At 47.8% G+C, this 20,468-nt stretch overlaps 5 protein-coding genes across 5 annotated transcripts; 1 reads left to right on the top strand and 4 right to left on the bottom strand.

The window, feature by feature from the left end:
• Nucleotides 1–169: 169 nt before the first annotated feature.
• On the bottom strand, nt 170–2,556 carry LOC112881269. Its single transcript, XM_025945946.1, has one exon. The coding sequence runs from the start codon at nt 2,554–2,556 to the stop codon at nt 1,024–1,026; it is 1,533 nt and encodes a 510-aa protein (XP_025801731.1). The 3' UTR covers nt 170–1,023.
• A 1,584-nt stretch (nt 2,557–4,140) lies between these two features.
• LOC112883095 lies at nt 4,141–7,494 on the top strand. Its single transcript, XM_025948324.1, has 5 exons — nt 4,141–4,582; nt 5,213–5,276; nt 6,196–6,360; nt 6,762–6,827; nt 6,922–7,494. The coding sequence occupies exons 1-5, from the start codon at nt 4,269–4,271 to the stop codon at nt 7,147–7,149; spliced, it is 837 nt and encodes a 278-aa protein (XP_025804109.1). The 5' UTR covers nt 4,141–4,268; the 3' UTR covers nt 7,150–7,494.
• A 2,993-nt stretch (nt 7,495–10,487) lies between these two features.
• LOC112882454 lies at nt 10,488–11,554 on the bottom strand. The gene has a single exon (XM_025947519.1). The coding sequence runs from the start codon at nt 11,336–11,338 to the stop codon at nt 10,706–10,708; it is 633 nt and encodes a 210-aa protein (XP_025803304.1). The 5' UTR covers nt 11,339–11,554; the 3' UTR covers nt 10,488–10,705.
• Nucleotides 11,555–13,473: 1,919 nt separating this feature from the next.
• Nucleotides 13,474–14,551, bottom strand: LOC112882719. Its single transcript, XM_025947844.1, has one exon. The coding sequence runs from the start codon at nt 14,363–14,365 to the stop codon at nt 13,676–13,678; it is 690 nt and encodes a 229-aa protein (XP_025803629.1). The 5' UTR covers nt 14,366–14,551; the 3' UTR covers nt 13,474–13,675.
• A 1,842-nt stretch (nt 14,552–16,393) lies between these two features.
• LOC112883096 (mitochondrial pyruvate carrier 4-like) lies at nt 16,394–19,722 on the bottom strand. Its single transcript, XM_025948325.1, has 6 exons — nt 19,523–19,722; nt 17,981–18,068; nt 17,466–17,564; nt 17,286–17,338; nt 16,830–16,903; nt 16,394–16,739 (listed from the first exon to the last, which is right to left on the bottom strand). Exons 2-6 carry the CDS (start codon nt 18,030–18,032, stop codon nt 16,688–16,690), a joined length of 330 nt encoding a protein of 109 aa, XP_025804110.1. The 5' UTR covers nt 18,033–18,068; nt 19,523–19,722; the 3' UTR covers nt 16,394–16,687.
• Between the last annotated feature and the right edge of the window lie 746 nt (nt 19,723–20,468).

Here is a 20,468-nt window from a genome sequence, read left to right as displayed (position 1 = left end):
GACAACGATATCCCAATTGGGATTGACCTTACAAGGAAAAATATGGTTAGGAAGAATGGTATCGATAATTGTTAGAGTATGACCTCATGACAAACCAAAAGAATATGCGAAGCTTCATAGTTCATAATGATAATTTAGGTGCGGAAGCTCATTTTAGCCTATCACAATATCGAGAAATGAACTGAATTGAGAAATGTAACAGTAAACAATCTCTTTTAGTACCATGTTCATATCATTGTAATTCATAGTACAAGTTATAGCCCATCCGAGAAAGTAAACAAAAAGAAAAAACCTTCAAAAATTTTAGACCCTACAAACTGGCACCTTCGTTAAGCAGTGTATAACTTAGGTTACTGTTGGAACAGAACCCCCAAGTGGTTCTTTGTTGGGACAATCAATATATGAACTTGTCATCCCATTAGTGATTGTAAAAGGATAACTGCAACATATTCTCTGGGTGCTCTGCCATCATAAAGAATGAGTGGCACGCTCAAAGTCATCCCTGAAGCCTTGGAAAGACTGACATTGTGGAAGGTGACAAGCTCGAACTCTGACTGTCGCAAGAAAAATTCAGAGGGCTCTGCCTCCACCACCTTTTAAGTGATATTTTGATTTCAAATCGAACCGTATTCAGAGCTACTCTATTTTAGAAATCATGAATTTCTCTGGTTTCAGTTGTACAAACTGAAACCAAAGTCTTGACCAGTTATCTTTAAATGGAAAGATATGCTAGTGGAACAATTGGGAAATAAATTAAATGTTTGTGCTAGCTGATGACATAAACTACAAATCACACAAAAAACACATCAGAACAGAACTGAATAGACAAGATTATCAATGACAAATCAAAGATAGTTTTTTTTTTGAAGAAATTGCAGGAGCACTGCATTGTCATTTAGGAAGAGGAGAATGCCAATAGTTCTTACGCAGTGCTATTACATAAAAAGACAATGACTCGCAGAAAGTAAATATCAAGCATCAGGAAAGTTGTGAAATAACTGTTCGAGGAAGGAGTTTACCACTTTAGATACTCTGTGGAGACAGCAATGGAGGAAAGTTGGTATATATGTAGGCACGTAGAATGTGATGCTTCAATTGACACACCCTCTCAAGCTGGAAGGTCCTGACGTCCATCGAAAAACATTCTAAGTCTTCCGTCTCTGCTGATGAGCTTACATGCACTCCTGCTGAGCTCAGATGTTCAGGAAACCTTAGCAGGAGTATGTACCTCTCCATTGCACCCCTGATGTAATGCCGGAACTCAGGATCCAATGGAATTGTCTTCTCCATCTGCCAATGGCTGGAACCATCGGCATCGTCTTGCTTTACAGTATAAAAAAGACTAACTGCGCCGTCTGCAGCGTGGTCACGGAGCGCAAACATACCGACCCTGCCTTCCCCTGCCTCCACAATGGCGATCTGTCGCCTATGGCAGCCCGGTGGGAGGTCAGCAATGGAGAACTCCATCCTCCTGGTGTCAAGCACGAGCAACTTGTCCCTCCAATCCATCACCCAATAGAAGCAGCCGCGGGCGTATTGACGCCCGGAGAACGCAGGGCTCCTTGAGGACACGCCCACGCCGGACATCAGATCGCTCCAGGACAGCGACGCGGGGGCTCGCCACTGCCCGGAGCTGGAGGAGAAGGCGAAGGCGACCAGCTTGGCGTTGCACTGCACCATCAAGATCACCCCGAACGACGTCTCATCCTCGGGGTCGCCGCGGCCGCTGGGATCCAGGAAGGGCTCGCACCAGCGGTCGAACTCCACGCGGAGCGGCTGGTCGACCGCGGCGGCCAGGTCGTCGGGGATCGCGGGGAGCAGGACGCACCGCCGGTGCAAGGGGTCGCACACCGCTATCTCCGTGAAGACCGAGCGCTCGTCTCCGCCGCCGTCCTCGGGGGCGCGGTCGAGGAGGACGCGGCCGTCGCGGAGGTCACGGACGACCCAGCCGCGGCCCGTGGAGGAGGAGGGGAGGAACGAGAAGGAGAAATCAGCGGCGAGGGAGACGGCGCGAGCCGCGGGCGCGGAGGCGTGGGGCGGGAGCGCCGGGTGGAAGCCGTTGTGGTCGAGGAAGCCGAGGAGCGGCGCGGGGTGGAGCGCGCGGAACCGGCGGAGGAACGCGCGGTCCGTGACCAGGCGGCGGAAGGGGACGCAGGCGGCCGAGGTGCGGACGAGGTCGGCCGGCTCCGGGAGATGGAGGAAGATGTCCGACAGGAGGTCGTCGGTGAGCGCCGGCGAGGCCATGTCGGCGGGAGAGAGGGGAGCAGGGTCTGGGAGGCCGTTGGGGAATCTGGGATCGCCGGTCAACGTGATGGCTGCTCCGTTGCTCACTTGCTCTGAAAGGACAACGGCGGCGCTCGGTGGTTGGTGGCAGTCAAAATTTTCGAAGACCAGACCGCGAAGGAGCGAGTCCTGCTGGACTGCGTCAACGGGCCAATGGCCATTTGGACCACAGCAATTCTCGGCCCACCTGACCTCGCTCGGCGCCGAATTTTTCGGGCTGAAAATACGGGCTACCTGGTGTACGGACGACCAATCACCCCAAATGGGCCACATGCGGTTTCTTGCTGGAATTGAGCCCAAAGTGCGGCATCAAACATTTCTGAGCTTGCAAGTTGCAAATGATTGGCTTGAACGCCTCTTGGTGATGTGCGTTCCCGTGTACGCGTAAGATTACTGAGACGAAAACCCGCATCAGATCGGAATAATGCACGAGGGGGAGCACCACGGATGGTCCGCGGCGCACGGCTGGGATGCCGTCGCTTTCCGCGCGCACTTCCTCGTGGCACGACATCCCTTGCTTCCTGTATTATACTCGCGCCTGCCGACCATTACCGTACGAAAGCAAACGGCACCACGGTTAAAGAAGTGGGCAGCACCACTATGGCTGCTTGTTCTGTTTGTTTTTTTAATCATGGCTAAGCGTACACGCTGTGATTGTACATCTTGTCAAAGCTATAAGCAGCAATTTAGGCTGGAAAATTGCTACAGTCCCATGGATATGAAATAAGCTTTTATTTAATGAGAAGACGCACTTTCATTTGAGAAGTTTAGTTCGCGTTATATATACAAATTTTCAGCGCCTCGACAATGTCATAAATCTATTTAGGTTTTCCGTACTTTGCGCATGCACCTTTTAAGTTTGCGTTTGCGTTGCTACTCTCGTAAGGGTCAGTTTTGGTTCGTGAGCCAGCGGAGGGAGGTTGGGAGTTTCTGGCACGCAATGTTGTTTATTTTGGTACTCTTGCTTTTGTTTGTTCTTTCACTACGGCTTTGGACGCGTTTCACGCGATTGCTTGAAGACTCTGCAATTTCATTGTACGAGTAATGAAATTCGGGCATGAGCCTACGATGGAAAAAAAATTAGATTTTCCATACCATAACATGCAATATCAAGTTCAACACGTGCCTCGTGTAAGCAAGTGCCGAAAATAGAAAATCGACAAGGTTTTCAATGAACAATTGAAGAGTGCAATTCTTTCCTAAAATCAGATCAACAACATGGTAGCTATAGATATTACTCCCGAGAATAGATAATCCCGTGCCGTACTATTATGAGCTTCCAGTTTGGCATAACTAATTGTATTTCTGCTCCTGCAATATGCAAAGCATGGGGCGCCCGCCGAATTAGCCAGCATCACCCAAACAAGCCCAAACCCGGCCAAGCTGACGCAATTTTTCAGGTACACGCTTGGTGCCCCCGAAGCGGCGGCTGGTCCCTGGTCGGCTGCCCGTGTAGAGGCGTGTAGCCGCGTAGGGGTACGCAGCAGTGGATAGGAACGCAGCCACCTACTCCCGCTGACACGCGGGCCCCACAGACCCGCCGCCAGCCTGGAGGGCCGCCCCCAACCACCGCTAAACTACTCGTCTACTCCGATCACGCGCGCGTTATTGTCATTGTCCCCACGGGTGATTGCCCGTTTTAACCATCACCCCCCGTCCTTCCCGCACCCACCCTTTCCCTGACTACATAACTGACTCGTGGGCCCAGGAGCAAACGCTTCCCTGGTTCTCATTCTGGACCCACCCGTCGGCGGGTGTGGTCGACATGGGAGTCGGGGGAGTCTCGTAGGTTGAAGCCCCCCCCAAGATTTACCGATCCGAATGCGCGCCTCTCCCTCCCTCTCATAATCGGAGGCGGATTTCTTAGACGTTAAAAACCCGGCGCGACACGGGACCCCGGCAACGCCAATACGAAACGGAAAGTTTCAGAGAGCGAGAGGGGAAGGGAGGGAGAGGGAAAGGAGGAGGCGGCGGCGGAGGAGGAAATGACCCCGGAGGCGGCGGAGGTGTCGACGGCGGCGAGGAGCAGTTGTAGTAGTCCTGCGGCAGCGGAGGAGGGGGAGCGGCGGAGGGGGGAGAGCGAGAGCGAGGGGGAGGAGGCCGGGGTGGCGGCGGTGCTGGACTTCGACATGCTGTGCGCGTCCGTGGCGCTGTCGGCGGAGCGGAGGAAGGGCGCCGCCGCGGCGGAGGCTGCCGGCGACTGCGGCGGCGGAGGCGGAGGTGGCGTACAGAGGATGTGGGAGGGGGACGTCGTGCTGGATTGCCTGGAGGACCGGCGGATCGCGCTCGAGGCCGCCTGGTAGGTGGAGCTAACTCTTCCTTCCCCGTTGTTTCATATAGCTGTATCGGTTCTGGGGGTGGGTGCCTGGTTGGTAGGACCTCGTCGTGGTTGGATGGGAAATCAGTGCTTTGGGATTTGGCGTCTGGATGAACGCGGATTCCTTTTTGCTCGCGGACGGACTGGTTTTTGTGTGGATTTGGGAGCGAAGGGGGTGTTCTCCGTGCTAAGTTTTTGGAATAGAGAAGTATATCGTTTGGAACGGCATCCTAACTTAGTAAATTGGGCGAGATTTTCATTCGGACAAGGAAGTTCCACGGAGGGAAGTCAGAAAATTTTGCTCAAATTTCAAGTTAGCTCAGCTCTTTGAATGGGTGGCATCCGCCAGGAGACGAACTCTCAATCGCAATTCTGCTAATTCCCGCTGCTTGTTACAGCTGTGGATGAAAAATCGTCATATTTTAATATCAATTGTTACCAGCAGAGAACATTCCCCAAAATGCTGTCTTAGCCCCTGTTTTGGTGCTATTCTAGTGTTTGTGAAAAAATATGCCACCTTTCTTTGTTATACTACATTTTCGTGGTCAACTGTGATTAAACTTTTCGGAGACTCATTTTAAAAGGTTCTTGTTTGCTTGCAACTGTTTGCAGCTGCCCGTGCTACCGGTTTGGCAAGAACATGCGGAGAGCCAATCTCGGATCTTGCTTCCTTCAGGTACAGATAATCCACGCACTAATGAGCATACTTCGTCCATTCTCTGCTGTTACTATACTGTGAAAAATAAGTGTAGTCAGATTGCTGTGTAGGTACCATGTAAGCTGCATGTGTCTGTAGTTTCTTGTATTCTTGATAAGGCATGAACAGGCATGAAAGGCAAGCCGCTATCATGCTTGCTATTTGGACAGTTATTGAAAAACTGCCATTTTTCTCAGCCTTGTGCTTAAAAAATGTAGTGGCTGATGTGTAACTCGTTTGAATTGACTTGGCAATGTGAACAGGATTTTAGACAATCCTTTATTCCTGTGGCATGTCTTAGACCTAGTCTACCTGCATAGCCTTTCTTTTTTTTTTCCATTTGAAGCTGCATAGAGGATACGTTCCAGTAAAATGTTCCATAGTTTAATTCAAATATTCTATGCTGGAGGGGATCAGACTGCACGTTGGACTTGATTGACAGATCTGTACCAGTATATTTTACTCATCTTAACCACTCTGTCAGTCTTGAAATACCAACTTGATTATATAATTATATATTTACCTCAGTCAGTGCTTCATCTGCAAAAATTTCTTGGAATTTTTTTTATCTCATCCAGCCTCCACTATGTGCGTTTATTATATTAAATTATATGGTCAATTTGTTATCCTTAACAAAGTGATGAGAGGAGATTGTACCTTTCTTCAATATATCTCCTGCTGTATATATTAAGGGCACAGATGACACGTGTTATATTCAAATTGGATGGCTCAATCCCTGTTAGACATTGTAGTTGTGGTTCTGTGTGACAATCCCATTGCCATTGATTTTGAGTTTCCCGCGTTTGTAAGTTTCCTTGAGTGTAGCTCCCTCATATGTAGTTAATTTTAGTATTTTATTCTTGTTCACCCTGCTTATGCTAGATGCAATTTCTTTCAGGGAATGGTTTACTTCATTCTGTTAGCGGCTATTCTGGTCAGCCTAATTGCCTTTTCAGTAACAAGGCATCATATATATTTATATATGGGACTTGGCTCTGTCCTCTTGATTGCGATCTATACTGGTTACTTCCGGAGAAGAATCAGGAAGCAATTCAACATCCGGGTAAGTATTTCTTGGGATAGCCGTTTTCAAATATAAGTATTCAGAAAGTTTGCTGTTTTCTGCTAGAGCCAAGATGTAGCACTTATTGCAGTTGCTTACAGTTACAGTGCCTTGTCTTTTCTAGAATTACACTATCCATGATGTCATTGGACTCTATTGAAATGCTACATGATTTTGCAAAATTAAAATGAAAGTAAATGAAACTTGGAGGTATATTGATGGTTCAGAATAATCAAGGTCATACCTATCGACATAAATATGTTCACATCTGTGTAACATTAGTACATGTATTTTAATTCCAGAATTGCAAAAATAAAATTTTAGGGAGAAGTCATCCATCGCATTGATTGGAGGTCTTCATTCTGATGAAGCTGACCATCCACCTTCTTTTGTGCTTACAGGGTACCGAGAGCAGTCTGGATGATTGTGTTCTCCATCTCATATGTCCCTGCTGTACGCTGTGCCAGGTTATATCTCCAAAAGCCTATCTGCATCCCAAATTTTTTCTCTCTTCCTATTTTTGGCAATTGTAAACTCACCTGTACTATCTTCTGTATTCAGGAGGGTAGAACTTTGGAGATGAATAATGTCCAGTGTGGTGTCTGGCACGGACGAGGTGATACCATTTGTTTAGGGAGCAACGGTGAAGGAAACAAGGCTTTCGCTGCCCTGAAGAAGGCCTCGCTTGTGCCTATAAAGTCCCCAGGGTTGTGTGGCATGGACAGAACATCAAATGCAGCTGACGAGCACGAGCCGCTCGTCCCACCAGACCAACTGGATCAGGTATAAGGAACAGTATAATTGGTACTCTGTATCACCACAACCTCTGCGCATTCCAAGGGCTTGGACTGTCCTGCGAGAAAATCATCTGTACGGCACTTCTGCGCCTTCTTATTGTGTTCTTCAATCCAGTGACATGCTGGACTTTGCAGCAAGTCAGCAAACCTACATGGTTGTTGGGCGCAATCGGCCTGTTGTTGTAAAATTCAGTGATAGTTTTTATTGTGCAATCGGTTTATTTAGGTCCAAGACCGTATCTGCATAATGTCACACGTGCTCAGGGCTTTTGCCTGCAAAGCATCCAACTGTAAATTTCTGATACATAGACATGAATGAAATGGAAGGTTTTCTTCACCGGCTGTTTTTGTTCCTTCTCTTTCTGATGCTGTCCCTTGTAAAACTTGATTCCAGGAGCTTAGTTAGCTCCATTATTTTCCTTTTGTTTTCCTGAAGAAATGTGATTCTCCATCACAAGTAAGCTCAAGATATTGCAACAGATATTGCCTGTGTAAAAATATTACAGGTTTAGAACTTATGAACTTAATTAACACGCGCACAAGAATCTTTCTGAGATTTGATTCCCATTGAGAAGGCATGCATGTGCTTGGAGATCTCAGAAACCTGTGGCTTTGTTCTTGTCAGGATAAGCAGAAGTTAGCGGAAGTACAATTATTGAAAGGGGTTATTAAGCCTAATAAAGCATTGCAAAGTTGCAATGATGCAGGTCTGCTGGCTGCCGCCTCATGGGTCATGTCTAATGGAGAGTGTCTCTTTCTGCCCCCTTCTTTTCTTCATGTGGGATGGCCCCTTTTGAGTTCTTAATTCTGATCTCTGAGGGATAATAAGGAAGGTGGCCAGGTGGGCAGCAGCTCAGTGTGGTGGCTCTGGTCTCCGGAGTGTGCTTCACCTTTTGCTAACCGAACCACTAGCGGCTCGCGCTAGAAAGAATGCGTGTGCGTGTGCCACGGTTTGACATCTTTAGTAAGTTCATTCATGGGTGGTGGTGCTTTCTTGAATTATTGTTTCGTCTCTGGATCAATCATCATGCCTACTTTGTCTTTGTCATGATCAGACTATTTTTTCAGTCTGGCTTTATTTAACTTGTCTGACAACAGTAGATATGAATATGGAGTAGTAGTTAGTGGTTAGTGATACTCCTAATATATTGTGAAACACAGTTAATTACCATGCAAAGTTCAAGAGAACAGGAAAAGTTTACTAGAGATAATTAAAGTGCTAATTGATGGATCCTTTTTTTTGTTTGGAATAAATGTACAATTTGCTTAAGACAATGAGACAGGACTAAGACTAGTAGGTTGCAATGTTGCATCTTGTGTTTTGATATAAACACAAGACAGTAGAGGACCGGTTGGGCTAGATGAACCAAAACACAACCTGATGCTTCATGCTTAAGAATATTAACCTTATATATTCTGATGCAAAGCAACCCTGTGAACTTCAGGTACATGTTGACTTTGAGCATAAATGCATGTGAAGGTCATGCATTCATGCTCTAAGAATCTCTCGAATAAAAAAACAAGAAAGCGATCATGTGTTCATAAGTCACGCGTTTAGCGCGTCCCGCGTGTGCATGCATGCACTCCACGAGCCCCATACAGCCATACTACGTGTATAAGCTATGATAATAATCAATCAATGCTTAGGCATATTCCTGAATTTTTAAATCCTCCGGTGCTCAATATAGTAATCAATCTCATGACCCATTTAGGAGGGCCAGATCCTCCCAAATAAGCTCTTTGCTATAGTGCAGGAGAATCCAGAGCCCGTGAAGCAAAAAAAAAAGAACGAAAAAAAACTTTACTGGCTCCCAGTTTTTTTTTTCCTCCTCCATCTGCAAACCGGCTTCTTGATTGAGTGCGGCTACATAGCCAAATCAGGTAAAGCTGAAGCACGGAAGAAGTGGATGGATCATGGATAGATGCTAGTAGAAAGGAGAAAAGCCATGCGTCTTGACTATAGTTATATATATCCCAAGAGAGGAGAGGACCATGGCTTTTACAATTTCTAAAGGATGAATGCTTTTAGGGTTTTGCCGCCAAGATCGGCCCCAACTTCCGTTCCTTAGTAACGAAGCTATGCATTGTTTGATTGTTAGAAGCTGCAGCATATAGGCGTCTTGGCATCACTACTAACGAGTCTCTAAAGAGCTTTTTGCAAGTGTGCAGGGTGCAGGATGGAGATGGCGATGGCGATGGGCTCACGTACTGTCTGTCTGATCGTCTGAATCTCATGGACTCCTGGCATGGTCCATCATGCATACAGCATACAGCGTGTACGCTTAGCTTCGAACGCTTTCCTTCAGCAGCAGCAGCAGCTCACATTGACCTCTTTAATTTGGACATGTTCTGTGTCAATCTGTCAGTCGACTCTATTATTGGATCAGGATGGCTAGCAACTTCTGGCAGTTTTTTCTGCAGAAGTTTTGCAGATAGCCTTGTCAATAATGCATGCATCTGATGAGTGAAATGCATCTATTGAGCTGAAACCAGGACAAAAGTCAAAAGGACAAATGATCACGAGAAGCCATTTACTGTACATCACATCTGTATACAGAGGACAGTGGAGTAGTGGACGCTCCATTAACATGCATAAGGACCTGGTTTTAGTTAAAAATGAGCAGTGCTTTTATCAGGCGGCCCTTTCACTTTAACTACGAAGTATGAACCAATGATTCGACACCTCACACCACGGCCGGCACGCCGTGACTATGATCTTCTGGCGATGGGGATATCTCCATATCACAAGGGGCTTTTTCAGCGAGCGACAGTATTATTGGCACATGACATGCATGTTTCCAAGGTTCAGGACACAGTAAACCAGAGCACCCAACAAGGGAAAATTGTGTGCATACAGTATTATTCTTGACTATATATTAAGTGACATGTCTATTCACCTTTCAGTAAACTGGTCAAGTGACTATTGTGGGATTACAAAGTTAAGGGTGTTCCAATAGCTGATTTATTGAGGGTGCTTGATATGCCTTGATGGACTTCCTACCAAAATCCAGTGTGTTTTTCCCTTGCTTCTAATAAGAACCACACTTCCACATGTGGGGCATAAAGAAGAAGCACGAGGAAAAGAGGAATGCAAAGCACCAATCATTCATGAGTTCCTCAAAAGTAGCTCGTTCTCGAGTGCAGATATACTTTCATAATTGCAAACCTTGCCAAAGTTTCCTTTTTTTTTCACGCCAGAGCGACACGTAGTTATGCATTCCGGAATTTGTTGGTGCCCACAATTCTGCCAACACACTTTGCTTTCTGAACCTCACTGTCTTTTCTGAAAGTTTCATTTCATTGCAGTAACTGGATGGAATGGAAGCAAAGTTAACACAAGTCTTCTTTTTTTACCTTTCAACATTGGTTTTGTTACACAAATATCACAAGCTACAAACTATCTTTGTGTAAGTTTGGCTATACATTATGTCCGCAGATTAATTACATAGTAAACTCTTGGAGAAAAACAATTAGTTAGTGCAAAACTCTTCCTTCTCATCCGAACAAAAAGGAAGTGAAAAAAAAGAAACTACGGTATCATCAGTTCATCACTTCTTGCGGTTCCTCATCAAGAACCCCTGATCCATAACCACCTTCCTCCTCGCCGTAGTCTCCTCCTCGGCGTCGGACTCCAGGGAGTCGACGCCGTCCTTCCCATGCGCCGTCCTCGCGGGCCACCGCCGCGGGAAGAGGTAGAGCGCTGTGGACGTGAGCAGCGTGGCCCCGACCCGGCCGCAGAACACCACCATCAGCAGGCACAGGACCACGGCCGCCGCGCCCGCCGCCGGGGACGACCCCTTCTTCGCCTGCTGCCGCTTCGCCGCCGGCGGGAAGAGCACCCCCGAGACGGACGCCGAGGACGAGGCGGTCGAGGAGCGAGAGGACGAGGAGGAGGAGGAGGAGGAGTAGCCCGAGTCCATCGACGCCGCGGAGCTCAGCAGCGCCGAGGACGCCACCGACGACGCCGTGGACGGACCGAACACGCCGTAGACGACGTCGTCCGCGTACATCCCGCGCTTCTTGGACTCGGCCGGCGGCGACTTCTTCTTGCTGCCCTTGTTACCGGACAAGAACTTCCCCCGGAACGACAGGCTCCGGCGGCCTCTCTGGTCCCCCCGGCGAGCCGCCGCCTCGTCGTCGGCCACGGCCGCCGCACCGCCGAAGCACATGAAGAGCTTCATTGCCGAAACGTCTCGGTCGATCGGAGTAGGTTTCAATTCCGATCCGCTCGTTGGTGGGTGCCTGGGTGGTATGGATCAACTGATGTGGTCGGATCGCCGATCGCGGCGTATCGATCGGAGCGTCGCGTCGGTTCAGGCGATCGACCTGCGGCCGGCCGTGTCTGCTTCGGATCGGAGCGAAGCAGCGCGCGGCTGGATATATAGGTGGTGTGGGACAGTGTCTAGTGCGGGAGTAGGAAAGGAAGCCGGGGGGGCCACGGTTCGGTGCGTTTTATCGACTCGTTTTGGCTTTTGGGTTGCCGGCCGTTCGCGGTATGGTGTGTATAAGTATAAGCGTGTATAACGGGATTGACTGACTTCGATCAACTGAGGTCTCTAGGGCAATTATTGTATTTGCCAAATGTACCAATAATGCACTACTTGCCAAACATCTGAAAAACTTTTGATTTTTGCATTGGAGAGAGAGAGAGAGAGATTTTTATTTGTAGATTGAGGTTATTCCCAGTCATGCAGAGCCAGAGAGAGAGAGAGGGGGGAGTAAGTTGAGAGAATTTGTAAGTCCTAGATGGTAATAAATAATCAAAGTTCTTTGAAAAAGGTGATATATTTCAAAGTTCTTTTGACACATAACCAGTGGGCTTCGAGCCTTCGACCTCCAGATGCGCTATCTGCAGTCTCGCGAGGGATCCCTTAGCTTTGCTACTCGGTTTCGGTTTAGCACGCGATCGAGCTAGCTCTAATTGTCATTGCCACGTGATCGATTCCATGGAGGCTGAGGACGGAGACAGCACAGGTTCGCTTTCTCTAATTCAAAAGCACATAGCATGTGGCCAAGCTTTTCAAACTTCTTTTACTTCTTCAATCCTAAAGACGGCGCGGAAAGTGTTTATTGGCAGTACTTTACCTAGAGAAGGCACGTCGCGAAATAATAATAATAATAATACGATTATTACGGCGCATCTTTCCTTGTGGAAACACGCTGCGACGAAGATTAATTATGTGGTTAAAATATTAGCATCTCAAGATTTGGTACATGCATGGAGAGGATTATTGGAATTAGCAGGGTCATTTCGTGTTTGACGGTGACTGCAACAGTTCAAAAGTAGGCACAGTAGGTACTCTGGTCGTCTCTAGTCCGTGTCTTCCAAGTTTTGTTCACCCCATGCATGGCTTTTCTGTTTCGTCGTCTAGATTCCGAGACCTAGGCGTGAACTACACCCACTTTGTAGAACGACTTGAGAGGTCGTGGTTGCAAGTCACGGACGCGTACGTGCGTGTCATGCACGTACGCTAGCAACGATGATGATCGATCGAGCAAAGAAGGCAAGGCGATGGCTAGTGTAAAGCGGAGGATTTTCCATATATACGCACGTGCAGGATCATATGGATTATCATGGCCATTCATCATCTTAAAACCAATGGCATGGCGGCTTGTTGCCAGTAAGCTACAGAAAATGACGACATGCATCTTGGGAGTATAGTTTGCTCCTCAGAGAGGCCCATGGATGAATGCTTTCATCAGGGTCCGGCCCCATGATCTCTGGTTCCAATTCTTAGTACCGAAGCTATGCATGTGGAGTAGCAGCGTAATGGCCTCTCTTGGCATCATGCAGCATTTCTTATTGCCGATCTTCTAAAGTGCCTTTTTTTCTGCAACTATATATCTGGATGGCGATGCTCACTTCTGTGGATCTATCCCATAGATTTATATATGGCATGCCAGCAGGAACAAAGGCATGTAGGTGCAGCAGGAACACAGCTCATATTCATAGATATAAACCTTTGGTCAGGTTGTCTCAGGCTAATGGATCGATCAAAATGGGAGTAGCTTCTTGGTCTAGCTGCGTACTGATGCACCAAGAATTGCAATTTTTAACTGCAGAAGTTTTGCCGATTGGTCTGCTCAATGTGCATGCATCCGAGATCAGCACACATGAAGCCAAATCATGTGAAGCTGTTTATATCACATCATCAGGTTAGTGTGTGGGAACTAAGCATTCACACGTAAGCATTGTGGAATTGCAATGGATCATCGATGTGCAACTGTGGACCCGTTTCCTTTTTGTTCACCTCATTTTCGTCCCTCAAACATAATTCATTGCGGTTATTGGGTGGAAATAAAGTTACACACAAGATTTTAACTTTGAACTTTTTTTTTTTCATATAATCGAAGTGTCATAAACAGCCTACTCACTCTAGTTAAATACTTAAATTACATGTCCTTTTATGATTCCTACTGGTCAAAACTTTTAAATTTCAACTATAAAATCTTGAATAAAAAAGGGTTAATCACCGTAAACTCTTCGTCCTTCATCCGAACAAAAAAAATGACGGTGATCAGCTGTTGCGGTTCGTCACCAAGAACCCCTCCGTATTTCCATAACCACCTTTCCTGTTCGCCGTCTCCTCCTCGGCGTCGCACTCCATCAATTCCACGCCGTCCTCCTTGTGCGTCGGTCTCGCGGGCCACCGCCGCGGGAAGAGATAGAGCGCGGTGGACGTGAGCACCGTCGCCCCGACCCGGCCGCAGAACACCACCATCAGCAGGCACAGCACCACGGCCGCGGCCCCCGCCGCCGGGGACGTCGACGACCCCTTGCCCGCCTGCCGCTTCGCCGCAGGCGGCGGGAAAAGCACCCCCGAGACCGAGGCCGACGAGGACACGGACGAGGAGGCCGAGAAAGCCGAGGAGCGGGAGGACGCCGAGCACGGGTCCGAGCCCAGCGACGCCTCGGAGCTTAGCAGCGCCGAGGACGGCACCAACGACGACGCCGCGGACGCGCGAATTATCAAGCCGCAGGCGACGGCGTCCACCCCGCGCCCCTTCGCCTCGGGCGGCGGCGCCGGCTCCGGCCCCGGCGACGGATTCTTCGTCTTGCCCTTGCTGCTACCGGACAAGAACTTCCGACGGAACGACCCTAGCTGGTGGCGCCGGCGGCGAGCTGCCACCGCCGCCGCCTCGATCCCGCCGGCCGCGTCGTCGTCCGCGACAGCCGCCGAACCGCCGAAGCACATGAACAACTTCATTGCGCGCTGAATCGAAGCAGGCTTAATTGAGCGCGCGGGAGACGACGACGATAGGCACCGACCGATGGTAACTCTTCCTATTTGCTCGATGGATCAACCGAGATGATGTAGAACCGCCGGCCGCCTGCCGAGCGGTCGCGTCGGTTGAGCTTGAGAAGGCGGTCGATCGCCTTCGATCTGGGGAGCCGTGTCCGCTTCCGGCTGAGACGACGGCTCGCGCCCGAATATATAGGCTCCCGCGTGCGCGTCTCTGATGGTGCGCGTGGATGGGGACAGTGGCTGCTGCCTGCTGGTGTGTGGGAACCGGAAAAGGAGGCACGTCGTGAAGCTGTGATCCGGGGCGGAGGGAGACGGTTCGGCTGCGTTGCGTTGTAGTGTCGCGTCGTTTCGTCTGGGTCGCACGCGCGGGCACACTTTGGGTTGGGGGAGGTGGCGGTGGATAGGGCGGGATTGACCGTCTTTGACTCGGTCTCGGCAAGCCACACTCCCTTCTGGGTTCCGATGCCCCGTGGGCCCCGGCGCGGATCGGTCGGGCCCGGTTCGGCCTTTGTGCCTGTGCCCGTGCACTTGCACTCTCGCTTTTTCTAAAAAGAAATTCTGAACCTTGCGGTTTGGAGTATATTAATAAGAAAAGAAGAGTGGATCCAGTTTATATATAAACCGGATTCGAAAAATCGTACAACACCTACAGCATCTACAACTACACCATCTACAACCAGCAAATATGGCTAAAATGCTCATCGTTGCCAAACTTATCGTAGGCATGTCCAAGCAGCTCCGACTCGCACTCTCGCTTTCGCTACTCGGTTTCCGTTTAGCAAGCTCTTGTCCGGGTGTCACGTGATGGATTCCACAGCAGGGGCTAGCTGCGGGGGTAGAAGACAAGCTCGCAGCTATCGTTGTCCAAAAGCACACAGGGAGCATCTGGTGATGGCCAAGCTTTTTAGACTCGGACGACTTGTAATTCTATATCAAAGTATTTTGGTAGAGAATATAATGGAGGACCGCAGCCATAATGAAAATACAATTATGCAGCTTTTCCTTTTTACAACCTTGTGGCGACGACTTAGTGGTCAAAATGTACTGTGTCATAGAGATTTGGCGTTGGAGGTAGTGGGAAAGCAGAGGACCCGAGAGGAACTAGCACGGTCGTTTCGTGTTTGACGGTTACGACCGCAACGACTATTCCTTGGAAAGGACACGCACACGCTGGCTAGTCTCTGCTGGTCCGTGTCTTCCAAGTTTCCATCTCGATCCATGGCTTTTCTGCTTCTTCTAGATTCCCCGCGCGTCGACCTTTGAAATGTAGGCGCAACTACGCTCCCTTTTTGTGTAGAGTAGTAGAAACTCTTCTAGATTGCCTCCATGATCATTCATCACGGGCATGAAGTCATGCAGAGCCAAGTACTTCACTCCACTGGCACCAGGCCAGTTAGGTGGGAAACCAGGACGAGACGACGAGTGTGTGTCAGTAGAACGGATGGAATGCCCGGTCGCCCCGTTGTTCCTGTGCCGCACGGGACCGAGCGAGCAGCGCCGCCGCGCGGTGCGGGTAACGAACGCGGCCGGCTGGCATCATGCGCCGGCGCGCGACGAACGCGGGCAGCGTCAAAAGTTCACGCGGGCGCATAGATGCCCGGCGCGCGGCGCGCACCGGGCTGACCGCCGCGCCGCACGGCACGGCTCAGGCGTTTTCCTCGTGTTGCTGGTAAAAGGCAGGGCAGGTGGAAACTGGCGGAGCAAAAGGCTTCCGCTCCGTTCCGATCCCTTCGTCGCACTCGCCTGCCGCGCACACCTATTTTGTGCACCCCTGTAACTATGCCGTCCCACGGCCTGCCTGCGTTTGAAATGGGCGCGCTTTTCCTAAGCCTTAAGAGTCTGCAACGACTGCAACAACCGGCAACGACAGACTGAGTGGCCATGCCTATTCGATAAAAAAAGTTTTAAGAGATTTTTTTCATCTGCATTTTAGTTTCCAGGACTAACATGTAGCTTCAGATTGAAAACGAGGAGATACTTGACGGTGGGTTGCAAGAGCTAGCAGAAAATGAAGTGTTCCAAAATTTGGATTGACCGGGCAGCAGAGGAAGAAAACATACAGGGTTGTTTCCTGCATCCGCATGATGTTTCACAGATGCATGGAAGATTATTACTGTGCATTCCTACACTTATTTTTCGGGGTGGATTTTCCCACCAGGGTGGTCATGAGCGCAGAAGAAACAATGGATTCCTATCTTGGATCCCAAGCTGTGTGTTGCTCTTCTCAATCGATTATTCTTGTCTATCGTCATCATCCTTCATGCTGGGCAGCGGCATCCCTCATCATCCTTCAAGCGACGGTGCGGTTTCCTTCTCATCAGAAAAGTAGTCTTGCCTGGAAAGGCAATCAACATGAATCATTACTTGTCTTACTCTTATGAGCCGAACAGTAAAATGGAAAACATGGGTTGGTTTTATAACAAACCTTATTTTGCGTGAAAGCTGATACAAGCCTGTACCCGCCATTGCAACGTTCACACTGAACAGGTTCCAATTTTTCTGCAATATCATAACATTACGAACCAACAAGACAAGCAAGAAAGATAGGAATCAACAAGGCCAATTTCCACAATCAAGATCTAATTAACCTTACAGAAGTATGCCTGCTCATTTCAAATAAGGCAGTCAAAGAAATAAGTACAATGAAGTTATTCAACTTTCTGACATGAACACTGCACAACTAGGGACGTGTGAATCAGGAGCTGCTGGAGAGTAGTAAAAACAGATCCAACAAGCTATTTTGTATCAATACTGATTAGAAAAGTATATGATAAAGGTGTAAATTTACAGGTTGAATTTCAAAAGACATAATCCACACTGGATCACAAGTTCCAGAAAAAAATAGATACAAAGGATTATGCAAATACACAAGAGGCCTTACCGGTGTAATAACCATGCTGTAGCGTGACCAAACGACACCAGTACAAGCCACAGCTGCATAAAAAACAACAGAATAAGCATATACTATGTTCTTAAATTGCATGAGGAAGCAAATGAAAGTACTGGTCTTGTAATCTGACATTCAGAAACAGGATGAATTAATTGGACAGCTTAAACATACCAACTTGCTGAGGATAGGATATCTTTTCAGGTGGTTTCGCAAAGTCTGCAATGTTGGCGATGCTGATACCCCATTTGAATGTTGGAGCCCAGAAATGAACTACAATAGAGAATGTTTGATTGAGGTACCAGGTAGCAATAACTAGTAAAATGAGTCATCTGAATATATACATCCCATTTTCCTAGAGAGGAACTGCCAGATAATAAGGACCGCCTGAATTACTCCATGCTTTACAGTCACAAGTAAGATTACACTTGCCTCGGTCCGGACTAGCGTAAGGCTAAATTCAATATCAGACACCCAAGAATGCATCTCAGCTATGGCAAGAAATATGCACAAGCTAGCTTGAAGCCTAGGATGGTAATTAATTCATTAGAAATCTAAGTGCGTGTAATGAGAGCAAAAGCAGATAACCATGATCAGAAATGGCAAAAGGAAGATTAAGGTAAATACAAATGCCATTGATCATGGATACATCCCCTGAAAATAAAAAGAAAGATGAGCAGATAATTAACTGGTTTTGGGGCCAGCAGGATGGTTCCAAAAGGCTTGGAGCTTCGAAGCCATTTAAACTAACACACGCTTTTCTGTCCTTTTGACAAGCTGTTTACACAAGCACAAAATAAAAGCATGGTTATCGTCTTCAATATATGAGAAATACCATAGAAATAGGCAAATAAATTTCTGAGGGCCCCATTTAAGTACATGGCAAAACAAACTCGAGGAGAATATGATAATACATAACTTGAATATCATATCATATGTATAAAACATCAGGACAAGAATATCAAATGCATGATCCATACTCTGAATATATCATGGTACAAACGCCTATTTTTACACAACAGTCCATGAAAAGACAGTATCTCACCTATTGCCATGAATTCAGAACACAATCAGCTCCACTTTACAACTATGCATTTTTGAATCACTGGTAGCTATAAATTTTTGGAATCATTTTGATATAGGTTTGCAAATAAATTTGATCACCGAAACAGAAAATGCAAAACATACAGTTATGTGTAGTTGGAGAATTCCAGCTATAACATAACTCTTACTGCACAAATTGAGTTTTCACTGCCACGGCAGCACCAAATATCAGTAAAATGCCATATAAAATCAGAACTCTATAGTCATAAGACAGGAAAATGCTGATTCCAAGACTACAATATCCTGCAGCCTGTTCATCAACCAGCAATCAGAGTGTCAACACTATTGTTGTTGCTTTCCTCAACAAAGGCATCTTCTTGCTTGCCATGCCAATTGAACAAATAAAAAAAACAGGAATACAAATTTCTGAAGGGTATAAACAAAATCGAGCAGAATATGCTAATTGCTGACACAACTTGGATATCACATAATATGGTTTATATGGATAAGTATTAGAGCAAGAAGATAGAATTCTTTCGGTACAGAGAACAGATATATCACAAGGACACATAATTTATATAGTACAAAAGCCTTATATCAGAATGCAAGATATCCCATAAGGAAACAGTACACTCATCAATTGCCACGAAGCCATGAGCAAATCAGAATCGAATCCAATTTATAGATAACTGAAACCATGCTGAACCAATGATAGCTATGCAATTCAGAATCATTCTGATACAGGTTCTGTAAATACAATTTAACTGCTCGAACAGAAAATGCAATATGCACAATTTCTCTTCCACTGCTAACATGTAGTCGGAGTTTTCACTGACACAGCAACATCAATATATCAGGACAATGAGATAAAAATCAGAATTCAGCAGAAAGAAAACAAAAGGGAGAACGACAAGGTTGATTCTATGACTACATAAGCGCGTACTTATGCGTGTAACTCAACAAGTGGATCAAAAAAAGTCGGTAGGTTGTTCCTCAACTAGGAATAGGCCACTAGGGAACTCGGTGTCATTTCTATTTCTTTCTCAAGTCTCAACAAAAAGGGTCGCTTCCTGCTTGGCGTTCCAATTGAGATAGCCCCACAACAATTCAGACACAACACAGAACATTCCAAGCGCCACGCAAACTGCAGAACGGGAACGAGTCCAAATGGGAAGGCTAGGACGCACGGCTGAAAATGAAGACACCGGCGACGGGCTGAGATGGGGCGGGTGATGCCGGCGACGATTCGTGACCGGAGACGGGTGGCCGCCGGCGAGTCCGGGCGCGGCTGCAGGATACGCCGGAAACAACCAGGGGCACGGGACTACGGGTGGATGGGGGCAGCCGGGGCAGGTAGAGTGGGGATGGGGGGATGGGCGGATGGCGAATTGGCGATTACGCTCGGATTTTGCAAAGGGGATGGGCCGTTGGGCTCTTTCTGGCAGAGCGTCGCCACCGCAACTTCAACTTTGGGCCTCATCTCAAATCCAAAATGAAACAAGGATCGGCCCACCAATACTCGTCACATCATGCTGAATTGCTGAAAACACAGGATTCATTAAAAAAAACTAATAAGACAAAATTCAATTTCTGACCAACGCCATACAGGTCGTAAGATGCGTTCGCTATAGACTTCCTTTTAAAGAATTGCTCCATAGATGACGACAGCTCCGTAGGGAACCAGAACCGTAGAGAAATAAGCATGGCACACCCGTACTGACATCAACAAACACAGGGCGTAAACAAGTTTAACAAGGACTCATGTATCATGGCATGAATTCCAAGCGGGCGCCAGAAGCGTTCCATCCTGCAAGCCTCTCCTGGACAGCAGATTGCTGCTCTCTGCTCCAGCCGAACGACCGTACCAATTACCAAAGGAAAATGCCACGGAAGAGTGTCCTGAAGTGATGCATCTTCAGCTGCCTCAGAGGGAGGGCGCACCTGCACCGTGAGTCCATGAGTTGCCTGGCCTCGAGGCAAAGGCAGCTCCAACGGCCAGGGGGCATGAACTCCAACGAACGGCGGAGTGCGCCGCCTCGGAGAAATACACCGGTAGTGGCCAGGGCTGCTGTTCCTAGTGTAGCTCGAACCATCGGAGCAGAGCAGAGCCACGTCCAGAGCCATGACCCATCT

This window comes from Panicum hallii, chromosome 2 (genome assembly GCF_002211085.1).
Source record: "Panicum hallii strain FIL2 chromosome 2, PHallii_v3.1, whole genome shotgun sequence".
Lineage (NCBI taxonomy): Eukaryota > Viridiplantae > Streptophyta > Magnoliopsida > Poales > Poaceae > Panicum > Panicum hallii.
This window is presented reverse-complemented; position numbering and strand designations above follow the sequence as displayed.

Bases quoted from the DNA above. Each gene is read 5' to 3' on its own strand.
- LOC112883096 (XM_025948325.1), bottom strand. From the start codon at position 18,032: ATGGCTTCGAAGCTCCAAGCCTTTTGGAACCATCCTGCTGGCCCCAAA. The intron at 16,904-17,285 runs GTAAGGCCTCTT...ATGATATTGCAG, and splicing joins ACAGCATGGTTATTACACCG to AAAAATTGGAACCTGTTCAG. The intron at 16,740-16,829 runs GTTTGTTATAAA...TTGCCTTTCCAG, and splicing joins CAGCTTTCACGCAAAATAAG to GCAAGACTACTTTTCTGATG.
- LOC112881269 (XM_025945946.1), bottom strand. From the start codon at position 2,556: ATGTGGCCCATTTGGGGTGATTGGTCGTCCGTACACCAGGTAGCCCGT.
- LOC112882719 (XM_025947844.1), bottom strand. From the start codon at position 14,365: ATGAAGTTGTTCATGTGCTTCGGCGGTTCGGCGGCTGTCGCGGACGAC.
- LOC112882454 (XM_025947519.1), bottom strand. From the start codon at position 11,338: ATGAAGCTCTTCATGTGCTTCGGCGGTGCGGCGGCCGTGGCCGACGAC.
- LOC112883095 (XM_025948324.1), top strand. From the start codon at position 4,269: ATGACCCCGGAGGCGGCGGAGGTGTCGACGGCGGCGAGGAGCAGTTGT. The intron at 4,583-5,212 runs GTAGGTGGAGCT...AACTGTTTGCAG, and splicing joins ATCGCGCTCGAGGCCGCCTG to CTGCCCGTGCTACCGGTTTG. The intron at 6,361-6,761 runs GTAAGTATTTCT...TTGTGCTTACAG, and splicing joins GGAAGCAATTCAACATCCGG to GGTACCGAGAGCAGTCTGGA.